This window comes from Dromiciops gliroides, chromosome 4, assembly GCF_019393635.1.
Source record: "Dromiciops gliroides isolate mDroGli1 chromosome 4, mDroGli1.pri, whole genome shotgun sequence".
NCBI lineage: Eukaryota > Metazoa > Chordata > Mammalia > Microbiotheria > Microbiotheriidae > Dromiciops > Dromiciops gliroides.
Genome location: NC_057864.1, coordinates 63,259,174 through 63,276,372, shown reverse-complemented (window position 1 = coordinate 63,276,372; position 17,199 = coordinate 63,259,174). Strand labels below are relative to the sequence as shown.

Sequence of the window (17,199 nt, the reverse complement as noted above, 5' to 3'; positions counted from 1 at the left end):
AAACCATAGGTAACCACTGCTTCGTGAAAGGGTTATGATACCATATTTCAAAACTATAAGAAAAACATTAATGCATGGACCACCCAGAAAAATACAGAAATAATTTCATGAAACAAAATCTTTATCCCATAACATTCATCAAAATATCAGGTGTATTCTTTCATTTTAGTTGAAATGAAACACTCATGACCATTTAACTACAAAAACCAATGCTAAAATTCTGAAATTTAAAAATGTGGCGACCCTTAATTCTATGAACACTTGTTCTAACTATAGATAAAACAGGACCAAAAAGCATTTAACAGTAGTAGACCAATAAAAAAAAGTATTAAAAAACTCTAAGTTCCCACCAAAAAATACTTATCCCAACATCACTTCTATTTGTCAAAAAATCTTAATAAAATCCATGAAGTCAATGTACAGCCTGTCATTATTTTGACCTGGTTACAATTTACAATACTCCCCAAAACCTGAGCTTGCCATTTTCACATAAAACTTGGAAACTTATATTAACATGTAAGCTTAACAAGCAACCACACTTTGAATTCCACCTCCCAATTGGCAGCAATGTAGACATCATTAAAATAAGAAGCCTGAGGTTCTACCATCCATATCCTCAAAATTTCACAAACTTTATTTCATTTTTCTAGGAGGGTTTAACAGAAAGCTTCATAAAAATACAAATATCATAGCTTAAAATAAATTTCATATTTGAATACAAAAGGCACCAAAATTCAAACTATTTTGCTGGCCCAGTTCAAGTTACTTTATATGCTTGGAACCAATTTAAACTATAGGCAGTCCTCAATGATGCCTACTTTTAATAATTTAATGTATTCATTTATCAGTTTCAGGAACATAACACCTAGTGTAGACAGTAATTCAAAGGGGCAGCAGGAATGGAGCCTAGGAATTCCACCTGCCAATATTTAAATGTCACCTCCCTATTTGTGTTGATCAATGAAACATTTCATTTCTTCTCACTGATAAGCAAGCAGAATCCCTAGACATCTCATTGTTACCCTAAGACAGAGGAAGGAGTAGTTGGAGATAGACAGTGAATAAAGTGGAATGGATCTTTCAAATTCAATTTCACTGATATTATTGCTTCTTTATTGTTTTGAGCAATGCACTAATGAAGTTAAACCAGTTTAGAAATTTTCCCTTTTTCCAAATTAACAGATCTTCTATAAGTCATTAAATATGTGCTGAAATGAGTAATTTCATCTAAGACAGTCACTCATACACAGTTCTTTGTACAGTGTGTACAGTAAATTTATACTCATTTCATACAACTTTCATGAGATACAGGCTCTAGTCTTAGCACTGCCACAAAAAGTGTTGACTTTAGACCAAATACTATACTTTTATAACTCTACCTTTTCTGTCAAAAGATACCCAAATTCCCTGGCATTCAAATCACTCCATAATTTGACCCAACCTTCTTTATGTCAACATTGGACAAATCAGCCTCTATAGACCTAAATTTCCTTATCTGTGAAATGAAGGGATTGGACAAAATTATCTCTAAAGTAACTCCCAATTCCAAAATATTATGGATTATTATCTAAACAAATTTAAATATATAGTTTTAATATTGTTAGCCAGAACTATGAATTATTTGATGACAAATTCTTTACTGTTTTATTATATTCTCCTAAGAATTAGATTATTAGTAGTAATAATCCAATTCAAGAATGATGGAATGAATTTAAGAAAACAAAATTTAATAGGGATTAAATGTCAGAACCTATTTATTGCAAAAATTGCCTGCATAAAATCAGACTATAGTCTGGGGAAGGCATGGATAGAAAACAGCTTTTGTGAAAAGATCTGAGTGTGTTCAGAAGAAGGGAGGTGATTCTTCCCTAGTCAGTCTGCATCTGACAGGAGGGACAAGTATATATATATATTTTTTGTGGGCAATGAGGGTTAAGTGACTTGCCCAGGGTCACAGAGCTAGTAAGTGTCAAGTGTCTGAGACCGGATTTGAACTCAGGTACTTCTGAATCCAGGGCTGGTGCTTTATCCACTGCGCCACCTAGCTGCCCCAGGGACAAGTATATTTTAAAGATTAGGGAAAAAAATGATACTTGGTTGAAGGAACCAGGACGACTTATTTAACCCAGAAAAAGATGAAGGGACAGAGGGATAATAATTGTCTCCCAGAGGACACAATCAGAGTAATGGCTGGGAGTTAACAGGAAGATTTAGGCTCAAGAAGGGCCTAAACAACTACAACTACAACTACAACTACAACTACAACTACAACTACAACTACTACAACTACTACAACTACTACAACTACTACAACTACTACAACTACTACAACTACTACAACTACAACTACTACAACTACAACTACAACTACAACTACAACTACTACTACTACTACTACTACTACTACTACTACTACTACTACTACTACTACTACTACTACTACTACTACTACCACCACCACCACCACCACTACCACCACTACCACTACTACCACTACTTTTTTTTTTTTGCAGGGCAATGAGGGTTAAGTGATTTGCCCAGGGTCACACGGCTAGTAAGTGTCAAGTGTCTGAGGCTGGATTTGAACTCAGGTCCTCCTGAATATAGGGCTAGTGCCACCTGGCTGGCCTTGGTTCTTTATCCACTGCGCCGCCTAGATGCCCCCTTAAACTTCTTAGGAAGAACTATTCTAAAGGAGAAATGAGTTGTGATGTAAGAGTTTTCACCTTACTAAAGGTTGTCAAGCAGATACTTTATGACAACTTGTCATGGATAGGTATAATAAAGGAACTGGATATGATAATAAAGAGGGAATGTTTGGGTATAGGTTGAAATAGATGGATTTTGAGGTCCCTTCTAAATCTGAGATCCTCTAATAATTCTTTTTTTTTTTTTAGTGAGGCAACTGGGGTTAAGTGACTTGCCCAGGGTCACACAGCTAGTAAATGTTAAGTGTCTGAGGCCGGTTTGAACCCAGGTACTCCTGACTCCAGGGCCGGTGCTCTATCCACTGCGCCCCCTAGCTGCCCCTCTAATAATTCTTTATGAATATAGGGCTCTAAAGATTTTTGAGCACTTTCACAGATGCTATTAAATTCATCAAATATTCATCTGATGTGATAGTAAACTGACAATCTCATCTGACTCTCACAACAGGAATATAAAATGTGGGGATTTAGCACTACTAGATCTTCCCTCCCCTTCTACTAATTTAAAAATTAATGAGATTTATGTTATTCCAGTAATAGATGGTACTTGCAATGAATAACCTTTTTTTTCAGCTTTAATCAAGACAGATAATTCGGTAATCAATAATTAGCACCCATGATAATAATAATAATAATAATAATAATAATAATAATAATAATAATACCACCTCAAATGTGAGATGAAAAGCTATTTCAGTAGTCAGCTTATCTGATAGAAACCCTTCATCTGATGGTTGTTTTTTTCTTTTTCTTTTCTTTTTTTGGGTGAGGGCAATGAGGGTTAAGTGACTTGCCCAGGGTCACACAACTAGTAAGTGTCAAGTGTCTGAGACTGAATTTGAACTCGGGTCCTCCTGAATCCAGCTGGTGCTTTAGCCATTGCACCACCAACTGCCCTATCTGATTGTCTTTAATGACTGTCAATGGAAAACACGTCAACATCCACTATATGGGCAAACCTCTAAGCTATAGGTACCTCAGAACCTTGTTGTTCTTGTTTGTTCTTGTTGTGAGCTTGTTTTTAGGAATACCAGAAAAAGTATTTTGCTTATTCTGCTTGGTAACTCAACAAGTATCTTGAAAGCAACATTATAGCAAAGTTCTTGTGAAAATCTATAATCCCAGACAAGTTAGGATTCCTTCCCTTTTTCCCTAGAAAGTGTCAGCTATTGTCCACTGTGATTACAAGAATATGTATGAATAACAAAATTGGGGAATTGTGTGATGTGACAGTTTCCAAAGCTGCCATACACAGAATTAACTACTTACATTAGTAACCAATGTCTCTTCCATCTTGGTATTACTAGAAGCCACAGTGTTAGGCAGAGAAGAAGAAGGTGTAGTGTAGTCTGTTACAGACTCCTGTGAGGGAATAAGTGATAGAAAAATATATTCTGAAAAAAAAATTAACTAAATTACTGTCTTTTCCTGAAGATGCATCCTAGTTCTAGGACTAGAGCTAATTTTGGAAACATCAGAACAAAAAGAATTATAAAGCCTCATTCATTTTAAAGTGAACTACCTGTAGGCAATTATATCAAGAAACCCAAAAGGTCTAAAATGGTCCTTCTAAGAGTATAACAAATAATAGTAACTGCTTCGGTAACTAGTATTTTCAAAAGAATGACAACTTTGTAAAGAACTGTCAGAATGCTAAAAGACTATCAAGGAGAAGCGACAAAACTTACAGGTTACCAAAATAAACATATATTTTTATACAATCCATTAGACATTTCAAAGTTAACCATGATCCCCTTAGGAGTAGAATTATATGGCTGACCAAATAGAATAACTAGTTCCTCACAGAAATCATCTACAAATCATCAGGTACATTAGGACCAAATGCTGCCACTTTCCCCTGCATTCCTCTTTCTATATTACATACTTCTAATAGAGATATTCTTTACAGATTTTATACAAAAGTAAATTTAAAGGCTTAGGTTTGAGTCTTGATTTCAGATGATATAGCAATAGGAAATAGGATGCAGTAGGTGTTAAACCAGTTGAATGACTGATAGTACAGAAAGTGAGTTAAATACAAAATGAGCTGTATTTATGACCTCTGTCATTTCAGGTAAACATGCCACGTGAATTTTACTTACCTTTGTATTAGCACCAAATTCTGGGGCAGAAACAGATATCATTGTGCCTATTTCAGAACTCATTTCTGTAACTGTTTTGGTTTCCTTTGTGGTAGCAGCATCAGGGTTTCTGACTGAAGGTGGGTTGGATTTTTCCTGTCCTTCAGGCTCTGCCTGTTGAACATCCTTCACTTTTCTATTTTTTAAAGAACGTTCTTTTCCAATGGGACCAGGCTTGTGTTCTTTGTTCTCTACTGGACTCAAATCTGGAAGCTAAAGACAACATTTTGGGGTTAAGTAAATATTTTGTTCAAAGCCATTCATGAAAACGCTCCTTTGAATATACTAACAAGTATATAATTTAAAGCCCCCTCTCCACCTTCAAGAAGTGCTAGCTTTTAGATTTTTCCCAAAATTTGGCAATAAAATGAACTACAGAATTGAGAATTGACATTTTCACCTTCTGGGCTTTGATTGGCCCTGCTCGAGGCTGCTTTTGCCTTTGTTCTTTGGGTTCAGGTAATTTGTCAGGAGGCTTTTCAGGAAGTACTGGAACAACTTCATTTTCATTGCCATTTGAAGCTGGGGCACCAAACTGAATGGTTTCAATTCCAATTTCAACACTACTTTCTTGGCCATTCTTTGTTCCCTGGAAAAGATACAAATATATTAGCTACCAAACCAAAAAAAGAAACAGAAGTTATCAAAGCTGCCAATCAATCAACAAGCAATTATAGCCCAAGCCTTGAAAGGCTCAAAATGTCAAGTAAAGAAGTTTATTTTTAAAGGCACTAGGAAGCCACTGAAGTTTCTTCTGCAGCAGGAGTGACATGGTCAGATCTGTGCTTTAGAAATACTGATCCCACATGTTGAGAATGGATTGTAGAGGGGAGAAATGGACAATGATGAGACTGTTGAAAGAAATGAGGTATTAGGCAATAAAGGCTTGAACTAGGGTGTGAACTGTGAAAGTAGAAAGATTTAGCAATTGATTCCCAGCATATTGGTGTGAGTGAGAATCAAGATCAGAGAACAATTACTGTCAAGTAAAGAAGTCATATTCAACTGTTCTGGGCAGAAGTATACATTCTGATTGCATAGCAGTCTGTGCTAGAAAGAAAACTGGATTCCAAATCCACAGGAATGATTTCAATTAAGAACCTGAACAAATTATTTCCTATCTGGGAAAACTGTTGTAGAACATAATGAAAATATGTTGTGAGATCTGCCATGGCAAATAAGAATAAACATGTGATCTAAGGTGAAATGATGATTTCAAACTTGTCAATTTTCTTCGACTGTGAAACCCTGTAACGAATGCTTAAATCAGATTTACGCATACATAAAAAGCTATTTCTATATTATTACGGAAATTTTAACCAAAAATCTACATTAGACTTCTTTATGTTTAACTTAATCTACTGGAAAATTCCAGCTAAAAAGCTGGTTGATGGATATGAGTTAGTCACAGTGTTTCTATGATACCAGTCTTCATATATATATATATATATATATATATATATATATGTGTGTGTGTGTGAAAGAACAAATATCAATATCCAAGATTTTAAAATGAAACACACAGGCAAAATCTAAAAGTAGTACTTCCCTGGATAAAAACATAGGACTGAACCATATTATGGCATTTTATTATTTGAAATAACTTTTACCTCTGGTGATGTAGCTGATCCAAAAGATGTTAAAGGCTTATTCCATGCACTGACTGAAGGTGGCTGTGGTGGACTAATGGGTCCCACTAAAGTCAGAAGCCAGAAAATATGAATTTTAATTTTAAATAATCAAAATCATCTTTTAATAGGGTTTATTTCTTTAACTTTTCTTAAGGTCAGTTCATTAAAATAATTTACATGTTTCACTATAATACAATGTTGCAATAAAGAACTTAACACCTAAACAAAGATTATTATTTTAAACATGTCAGCCCATAAAACCATACTTATATCAAAATGGATGTTAGCACATGACAAGTTAATACACTTTTGGGCTTGGGGAAAAATATTTGTGATCTCTGTTTCCCTTTAGCTAATGAAGAGAATCATAATCCCGCACAAGGAATTAATAACAAAAAGGTCCTTCCCAATTAGAACCCCCTCCCTTCCCTGTTTAAACCACTGACATTGCTGTATGGAAATAGTGTTCCAGTCCTGTCCAACCCCCAATAGTTAAGAAATGGATAGTTAAGAAATGGTTACACTTACATTTTTTAGAAATATCATTGAGAACAGCTGTAGGGGCTACTTTGTTTTCCCATAACTCTGCCCCTAGAGGCCCATGAGACTGTGCATGCTGGATAGACTTTCCTGTTGCTACAAAGTCTGTGCCATTGGTTGCGTTTGTTGCTTGGACTTGTGGCTGCACTGATGGTGGTGACTGGTTAGGAGTCTGTGGTGTTGTTGGTGGCTGAGCCTGAACAGGAACTTGAGCCTGTGCCAGACCCTGCACTGGAGGTGGGGTTGCATTTTGTGGTTGCTGGCCTACTGTAGCCTGTTGCTGTTTTTTAGCAAATCTTGGAGGAAGTTTAGAATTCTGATTTCTTCCCTTTTCATTTGAAGACTTTTTGTTCCACACCTTAAAAAATTTGAAGTTTTAATAATGTAGTTATGGGCAGCATATAACCATTCAACAAAGCATAATTTAATGTATCCATTCAAGAGACAAGGCACCCCTGTCCTTCTGAAATACATATTTAATAGAGCAAATAAAGACAGTATGTTTTGAAAATTTTTCCCTTTTAAGGTTAAGGGGAAAAGATGGGATAAAAGGTAAAAAAAAGGCCTTTATGTAAAAAATTTCAGCTATCTTGATTATTTAATTTCTCATTATCACATAGCATCTTTTACTGGACTATAAAAATGTTGCCCCATTAGCATAGAAATGACTTCTTCAATCTCCATCTCTTTCCTAAGCACATCTCCAAAATCAACCATCTGAATCCTATTAGTACTTGAAACTCAACATACTACTAGTTCATTTACAACTGAACCTCTGATAGGATTATTTTAGAAGCTAAAAATACAATAGTAAATCAGTCTTAATACTTAAAAGAGAGAGTATAATTGTAATAAATTTGAATTTCTGCATCAACATAATCTTCTAACAAGCACTTTGGGTAAAATTCTTATTCCAAATTTTTTCAAGTTTCAAACCTGTATAGTTTGTTCTTCCTTCTTTCTACGTTCTTCATCCTGTAAGCGTTTTTGTTGTTTTTTTGAAACCACTTCAGTGAAACCATCATCATTTAAATTTGATTGGGGGTCTTCAACCACAGTCACTTCAGGATGGTCATCAATTATTACAACACCTACAGTTTAAAGAAAATGGTGCTTTAGATTTACTTTATGTGTTTAAGAGTTCTTCACTCAAGCAAGACCCCAGACCTAACCTCCTTTGATGCTCACTCTTCTTCCCCACAATTCCCCTGGTGAAACAGGCATTTGCTGGTATACCATAAGACCAGACTTGTGATTTTATTAGTATGGAGAACACCTAATGAGGAAACTCCCTCTTTTACAGATTGTTCATTACACAGTTTAATATATCTATGAGAATTGAATACCAAGGACCAAAAAAAAAGAGGCACAAAATATCTGCTTTTGTTGCTTAATGTTTTTCAAGACAAAGGAAGATGGAAGTCCTCCCACTAAGCAAAGTGACCCCAAGGGCACTTAAGGATAAATACAGAAGGAAAAGAAACTGAAGAAAAATGAAAATATCTGTCCCCCAGTGACACATCCATAGCATCACACCTAGATCCTAACAATAGTCCTAAAGTGTGCAGGATAGCCTTAATGAGAACAAAGATCAGCTAGATTAGACCCCATGTATTACAGAAAGGCCCCAGACACTACCCATGTGACCCCGGACAAGTCACTTAATGCTGTTTGCCTTAGTCCCTGATCTGTAAAATGACTTGGAGAAGGCCAAGAAAACCAAATGGGGTCATGAAGAGTTGAACTCGACTGACTGAACAACAACAAATATAGAAAGGAGTTATGCTAAGTAAGTAACAATGTGGGGTGTTGAGGTACTGATATATGAAGCAGGGAATGAGCCCGTTTTCCCAACAATGGACCACATACATTTTTATCATTTCACAACTAACAGACAGAGAATAGCAGATAGAAGATCTCACTGCACATGTTGATTGGTTATGAAAAAGCATTTATGCAGAATATTTCCTCTATAGGCTGCACTATTGGTTTTCTCTGCCTTAAAAACCTCTTCCTTCTGGAGCCTCATTCCAGCCCTGAAAAAGATCACAGATTAAAAAAGTATCCTCCCCTTTGCTGCCTCTCCTCCTGATGGGAAGGATCCTTCCAGGGCCTTTATTTAACTGGCCCCCAATTTTCCACCTTTCTTCTCTGTGCAGTCACATGCCATTAGAATGTAAACTCCTGACGGAGGGAAGAAGCATTTATTAAGTACGCACTATGTATGCCAGGCATACATATTGTTGGAATGCAGTAACTACCGGCAATCGATGCTCCCTGCTCTATATTCATTTACTCTAGGGTTAGTTCTTTCTGTCTTGGTATTTGTTTAGTGTTATTCCTATCAAGTGTGATGGTTCCAATAATGAAGAAACATTCATTACAGAAATTTTCAAAGATTTTAAATTTGTTTTCCTTTGTTGTCTATTCAAAAGTCAAACTGATTTGACTTTTTTCTGCCACGATGCCATTATAACTACAGAAGTGGAACGGGCCCTCAAAGGATGGACTCTGCTGGTCCAGTTTTCAAAAGTGGTTAATTCTCCATACCTTTTCTTCAGTCAAAGATAAAGCACTCGCTAAAGCTCTCTATTGTTTTGTGAACCCTCCAAGCCCATATCCACATATGGGGATAACTGCATCCTTGATCTTGCTTTCACCCACACCCTAAATACTGCATTCCAACAATCAAATTCCTTTATCAGATCCTAATTTCTTATCTTTCTGTCTCCCTGTGCTTCCTTTTCAGGCTGTACTCCAGATTTTCTCTACTATGCTTCAGAAACTTCTTCGTCCTGGAAGCACCCTCTAGCCCTGGAATTCACAGGTTGAACGTAAAGCATTCAGTCCCCAGAGACCTTTCCCTCTGATTGGACAGCTCTTACAAGAAGAACCTCCATATGAGGGTACCAGGGCCAACCATGTCTTCATTCTTCTCTATGCTGCACTCCAGACTTTCTCTACTATTGTTCTCCCTACCTATCTCCCCCCTACCGCTTATCCCTACTCCCTTTTAAGGTGTTGAATTCCTTCATTAGAATTTAAGCTCCTTGAGAGCAGGAACTGTCCTTCTGCTTGTATATTTGTACAACAGTGACTTTCAGCTATGCTAGGATTTTGATAATTACTCTTCTGCTTTCCCTAAACTTGAAAATATTAAAATGAAATTCCACTAATTTAATTTTATTAAAAATTTTAAAATTCTGTCAGTAGTAATGTATCATTTGATTCATGGTGCTGAAGTTTCTACCTGTATTGAAGTTTCTAACTGTAACCATAAGTTTCCTCCTACTTGTAGAAGATAACGAAAATTAGTACATCATAAAAGTCAAGTGTGATGGGTATTTATTATTGTCTTGGTAACTGTGAAATTACTTCTCTTTCCTATGGATGTATTATTTTTAAAAAAGTTTTAGACATACTTGCATAGTTGTTGAGGTCAAACTGGGATAGGGCATCTACTTTCTCTTTGGGTTTCTTAGGACCTGGCTTCGGTTCTTCTCTTTTTTTCCCACTGGCATCTTTGGAGTTCTTTTGCCCACTGCCATTTGGACCTCCATCCTGATGATGCACTGAGCTGCCATTGGCAGGATCAACACCAGCCATGCCTATAGACTGGTCTTCAAATGGACTGCAAAAGAAAATAGTAACACATCTGTATTTCCATAAAACTAAAAATATGCTATCCCACATAAGAGAATATCAGGATTTGAAAATTTTATGAATAAAAAATATTTAACTGGGAATCAAAAAATCTAGGTTAGTTTTAGTCAAGACAAATTATCACTCTGAAAATCCACAACCTTCTAAAGTCTCCATAGTTCCTTTAGTTGTAAAATTAGGGGTAACTAAGGTTGCCCTTTTAATTTCCTTAGATTAAAAAACTGGACATAGGGTAGAATACCTGGATCTGTGAATTGATATAAGGAGCTCCCAATTGGAAATTCCCTTCTCTGATGCAGCTCAGCAACTGTCTTAGAAAACTGCCTAGAAGCACCGAGGGTTTAAGTAATTTATCTAAACTCACATAGCCAGTATGTGTCAGAAACATTACTTGGATTCTACAGTCAGCTTCCTAGGTAGGTGGCATGGCTTAGTGGGTAAGTGCTAGGTCCAGGAATCAGAAAGACTGGGTTCAAATTCTATCTCAGATGCTAGTTGTGTGACCCTGGACAAACCATTTTTAATGTCTGTGTTTCAGTTTCCTCATTGGTGATATGAGGGAGTAATACTTGCTAATCCTCAGAAATGCTATGGAAGCACCTTACTTTTCTGTATTCTATGTAAAACAGAAAAAACTACACATCCCCTAATTTATTCCTTAATGACAGCATTTATTTGAAACCCCCTACAAGAAAGCACAGTGTAGTGGAGAAAGTGATATGCTGACTCATGAGTTCTAAGTGCCAATCTTTCTATATCTCATTTTCCTCTCCTACAAAATGGATTTGATAGGGTCATAGATATGAAACCTGTAACTTTATATTTGGGGAAACCGATGGCCCAAGAGCACAATTTGAATCCAGGTCTCTTGACTCTTACATCCTGTACTTTTGCTAGTTTACCATGCTGTGCTAAAGAAGAATCTCTAAAAATACCTATTCTCAAGGCTTATAAAGTATTCTACGAACTTTAAAGCAGCATGTAATTATCAATTACTACAACTGCTCATATCCCATTTTTAACCTGGAAAGGAAACTTAAAATCTATATCTATATATCTGAGGTAAATTGAGTAGACTGAATCATTGGCCCTGAAATGTCTGACCCCCCCATTTTAAGAAAGCAAACCATTTAGAACTCATTTAAAGTTGGGGAAAAATGGTTTTCTATTAAAATAACAATAAGCATTGTTATTCAAAATGCCATATTTTAACTTGAAATGTCTTTATCTTACATGTGCCCAATGTGTATAAACAACCTATAAATAAGCAGAGGTGTCTACTTTCATCTAACAATGGGTCCTACAAATGAAGTAGACTGTGTTGACTGTATTTAACATTACCTTTTATTTATTACCTACTATATACTTCAGTTTAGCAGAATTCAATGATTTTGTCAGTGCATGGCAGCTGGGGAACAGAAAGACAAAATGGATTACAGAGACTGCCATTGGATGGGGATTTGTTGGGTAAGAATAGCAAAATCTCAAAGGAAGTTCTTGAATCAAGATCAGGTAGGGAGGTATATGAAACTATAATAAGTGGGTACATTGGAACTGAGGATAAAAGAGGCAGAGGCAAAATATAGAAAGCATTCCTTCTACCCTGAAAAACTGGGAGCTGTTTGTCCCTTATATTCAACTAACAGAACCTTTCAGCACTAATAAATGCAAGCCTTTAAAAGATGTCATTTAAAATCAAGACCACCCAAACAGAACCTGTTGCCAATTTGCCTGGTTTGTTTTTTTTTCAATTTGCTTGCAGGTTAAGATAGAGAAATGTAAAAGTGCTGAAATATATCTTATAAAGTCCAGTAAGATAAAAGTAAAGTAAAATCATCTCATTTAAGGTCTTGAATAACATACACTCAAGTAGAATGAAAATACAATGAAAATAATGTCATCTGAAAAACAATTCAAATTAGCCTAGGGGCCTTGTGTCTTAAAAAAATTAGTCTGGACAAAACAAAGCAGGCTATAGACGAGTAAACATGGTAATAAACTGTACTGGATCAGGATATTAATGTTTATTAATGTCATTAAATGGACCGCTGTCAAAATCTTCCAAATCCAAATTTTTCTGAAGCTCAAAACGACCAGATCAATTAAATACCTCATACAATGCCACTGGGATTTTTAATTATCTTAAATAAGATTTCAAAATTTAGCACCACTAAGAAAGTATAAAGGTTACATGTATCTGTATAGGTAACAATTCTAAATTCTATGTGCTAGACATTTCTTTATAGTTTTATTATAATTTTCTCAAGGTCAATATTTGAACAGGAATAACACACTACAGACATAAAAGAACTATTACACAGTTATAAAGGTCAGGAACTGTGTGTTTTTTTTTAAACCACTTTACTATCATAAAATCCTGAATATAATATACATAATCATTAAAGTTGGCTGGTTAACTGAATGACAATCATTTTTACACACACCATTCTCTCACTACTCAATCTCTCACTGATTTTCCTATCCTCAGAACTTCTGTAGCACTGAAATTAGATATTAACAAATGGAGGTTAAACACTGCAATTTTATGAGTTAACCTGATCTCTCTCTCCCTTGAGTGTAGGGTTCACATTTGACACCATTTTTGTAACCTCTAAAGCAACAAATTATGCTTGTCACACTTAACGAATGATTCCTTCACTAGTCCCTCATGATTCTTTCCATAGGAAAATCAACTCTCTCTCTCATTCATACTCATACTCACCCTCTTTTTCCACTTTTTGACGAAGGACCGCTTCTTCTTTCATTCCTAGGACCAGAAAAATTCCTTCCTGATTTAGGTGGACCACTGTTGCCTCGTCTATTCTGGCGATCTATTCCAGGTCGCTGACTGGAAAAGCTTCTTTTTGCTATTTCCCTTTTTGGAGGCAATACATTCTCTCCTGCCTTTGCAGCTGCCTGTGCATTCAAATCAGCTGTTTTCTTTTCATCCCTTTCCCGTCTCTCATTGAAATCACTACTTTCAGAGGCTGTCTCCCATTCTTCATTTGCCTGATCTGAAGAGTTCTGATTGGATAAATCTGGTGTCTTATTCCCAGAAATATCCCCAGCAGCACAAACTGGCTCCTGAACCACATTATTATTTGTGCCATTAGTGACAGAAGGACCTGCCACATCATTGATTTTTGAAGCAGCTTCCCTCTCCTTTAGCCGCCTAAATCTCGGAGGCTTATCCTGCCTTGGTGGTCGTGCAGGTCTTTGCCTTCGAGGCCTCTCTCTGGTTGGATCAAATTTCCGTTCAAATTTGGGGGGTCTTTTATCTGCTGGTATAGGTATAAACTGATCATGCCTTCTTGGTGGTTCTCCATCATCTGGTTTGGGGGCTTCTGCTTGCCTTGGATTCCACTGATTGTCACGATATGGTGGCCTTCGTAATGTGGAAGGACGTGGTGGACGGCCTCCAGGATCCCTTCCACCACGTCTGAACATCCCCCCCCTGCCTCTTCTAGTAGGTTCTCCTTTAGGGAGGAAGCCAGGTTTGGTCTTATTCTCATCATCCCTTACATATAATTTTTCTAGTGGTCTGTTGTTATCTACTCGAACATTATTTTCAGGTTTGAAAGACAGCAGAGGCTTCAGAGGTTTTTTGTTTTCTGGGCGTTCCTCCCTTTTTGGATGCTTGCCTTTGCTTAAACTATCTTTGTCTGATGGAAGAGTGTCACTGGCACTTTCATGAACTTCACTGTCTGAATCAGTTTCTGAACCCCGCTGCCTTCTGCGCTTGGGCACTATTTCAAAATCAGAGCTCTCACTTCTAGTTTCACTCTCTTCTCGCTGTCTCAGAGACGCACAGGGCACATGATCTGTTCTTGGCTTCGTCTCTCTATAATGAGGATAATCTCTACTGTGTCCTCGGCCCCCTCGACCACGTCCACCATAAGAACCTCTGTAGCTTCGACCCCTGGAGTAATATTCCCCCCGTCCTCGACCTCTATAGCCTTGATCTGGGAACCAATCTCTATCTCTAGCCTCCTTCCAGTATGTGCGAGGAGGTAAAGTTGGTTCTTTTTTAATTGGCCGTGAATCCATTCGGGGTCTTTCTACTCCCTGTTCTTTGCCAATAACTCTTTCAGGTTGTTTTTCTTCCTTGGTTACATGAAGGGGAGCTGTTTGCTGATTTGATGTTTTAATGGCAGGTTCTATGTGAACATTATCTACAGTTTCTGATGGCTTCACAGTATCTTGGGATAGCTTTTTAGCCAAAGATGAAGTCTCAGACGGAGGCTTCTCTGGCTCTGGTTGGGGAGGTGGTGGAAGTGGTTGTGGTTGAACCTGAGCTGCAGGGGGTGGAGGAAGATCCTTCTTTTCAGGCTTTTCAGGTTTTACAACTTTCTCCGTTGGTTTTTCTGCCTTTTCGCCCTCTTTCTCCTTTCTCTGTTCCCGCTCTTCTTTCATATCTCGAAGTATCGGTTTTTTAATAGGTCCTGATCTTCTCACAGGCCGGTCACCACCTTCATCCCTTCTACTGGAGCCAGGCCTTGGACCCCATCGTGTTTCTGACTTAGATTTGTATAACTTTTCGAGTTTTGGTCCTTCAGAAGGCCTTATAAAACCTTCCTTTTTGGGCTTATCTTCGTGCCGTTCCAAGGGTTCTTTTGTATCAATACACCTGTTAGTTATCTTAGGAATGTTTGCAGGTGCCTCATTCCTTGGCTCCTCTGGTTTTTGAGAATGGTTGGATCCATGGGACACACTTCGTTTCCTGACAGACTGACTTTCTCCAACTGGACTCTGATCATCTTGAGGGGTGGGAACAACATTCTGATCAGCTAATTCAAAACAAGTAGCCTGGCTATTTGTGTCTGTGGGAAGAGGTCTTGTATCTTCCAAAGACTTATTTGGGAACTTCTGTACCTCTGCCTCACCAGTATCTCTGAAAAATTCTGGCTTGGGATGAGCATCCAACTGATTGTGTTCAACCGGGTAGGAAGCAGTCATTAATTCTTGTTCCAATGGGGCTTCAGGCCTATGTTAAAAAGACAAAAATTTTTGAGAAAATATTTGTTAAATAGGTTGTCTCTTCAATACCACTAAATTACAATCATTCATCATCAAAAGATTCCCAATCCTAGTTATAGAAATATAAACCACAGTTAGTTGTAAATTATTTTAAGATTTTAGAATTTTGCATTCTAAATGGAAGAATTCCAAAATGAATATTCTTCACATCTGATTAAAAAAAAAGATTGAATTACTTGCTAACAGAGGAAAACTATGGGAATATTTCTTAAGTGCACATCTAACAGATGACACAGAAATGAAACATGGTAGTTGTCATTGTAAGAAATAATTGATATCTTGGGGGACCCTAGTGATCACCCCTTCTTTCTTAGTCTTTTCTTGGTTTCCCCCCCTCACCTCCCTTCAAAAGCAAACTGTCCTTGAGAGACCCCATCAAATCCCTTCATGTAGGTCAAACCCAAGTCAAACTTAGAAAAAAGTCTTGGGTAGAGACAGATCCTTTTTTCTAGATAAGCTGAAGACTTTGGCATGCACAGCTACACCCAGATGGAAAGTATTTTGGGTTAGGGGTCTTGCAGTCTTTCTCTGATATTCTCTTACCAAGGGTTGAGTGACCTGAGTTATGTAACCCAGAACTTCACTTTAATATAACCAATCAGCAATCAAATCTAATTGGTTGGCATGTGATGGATCTCCTACAGTCAGAAGGGTATATGAATCAAAATCCCATTGCCATGAGTGTCTGAGACTTTCTTTTATTAATAACTGCTTTCCATTAATAAAACAACTAAATTACCCAGAAAATATGTCTCATATTCTTAATAATCACATCATTTCATTCAACTCCCCAACAACCATTTAGAATGAGTAAAAAACAGAAGTTATTTCAAAATTCACCTCAGGGAGATGGACAACAAAATCAAAGTAAGTCAGAGAATAGAAAGGGTACTGTGAGTTTAGTGTAACCTGAAGTACAACACTTCAAGACTACTGATATACATACACAGTGTACGCAAACTATTTTTTTTCCTCTGACTTGTAATGGGTGCGTATCACAATGATTACCTTAGTTCCTTGGGTTCTTCAGCCACCTTGGGGGGAGAGCTTGCCTGTTGAGGTTCTACTTGAGGATAGGGGTCTGATCCCCACATGATACGAGGTTCAGTGAGGGAAACAGCATGGTCTCTTGCTGAACGAGCAATATGTTCAAATGATTCAGAACCAGTTGTAGAACCTTCTATTTGGTCTCTTCTAATTAGGGGCTTAGGAGGAATCATTCCTATCATCAGATTTAAGAAAAATATGAAATGAAAAACTAAGCTAAACAATAATCACAAGTAAACCATATACAAGCAGAAATGATAGAATTCTGTTATATTTCAGGTGGGTGTGAATTATTTTTATAAGAATGAGCTAGATAATTTTGGTTATATAGTTTCTGCACAAATAAAACTAATGTAACCAAGATTAAAAGGGAAGCAGAAAACTGGGAAAGAATTTTTGAAACAAGTATTTCTGATAAAGGCCTCATTTCTC

At 37.1% G+C, this 17,199-nt stretch overlaps 1 protein-coding gene across 5 annotated transcripts in view; it reads right to left on the bottom strand.

The window, feature by feature from the left end:
* PRRC2C (proline rich coiled-coil 2C) overlaps positions 1 to 17,199 on the bottom strand; it is a 51,593-nt gene that overhangs the window by 20,106 nt on the left and 14,288 nt on the right. For all 5 annotated transcript variants that reach the window (XM_044000457.1, XM_044000460.1, XM_044000458.1 and 2 more), the window contains exons 7-15: positions 16,729 to 16,942; positions 13,406 to 15,667; positions 10,443 to 10,651; positions 7,957 to 8,111; positions 7,009 to 7,378; positions 6,460 to 6,545; positions 5,250 to 5,438; positions 4,811 to 5,062; positions 3,978 to 4,070 (exon numbers count right to left, since the gene is read on the bottom strand). In XM_044000457.1, coding sequence (XP_043856392.1) covers positions 3,978 to 4,070; positions 4,811 to 5,062; positions 5,250 to 5,438; positions 6,460 to 6,545; positions 7,009 to 7,378; positions 7,957 to 8,111; positions 10,443 to 10,651; positions 13,406 to 15,667; positions 16,729 to 16,942 — 3,830 coding nt within the window. The remainder of the gene's footprint in view (positions 1 to 3,977; positions 4,071 to 4,810; positions 5,063 to 5,249; positions 5,439 to 6,459; positions 6,546 to 7,008; positions 7,379 to 7,956; positions 8,112 to 10,442; positions 10,652 to 13,405; positions 15,668 to 16,728; positions 16,943 to 17,199) is intronic.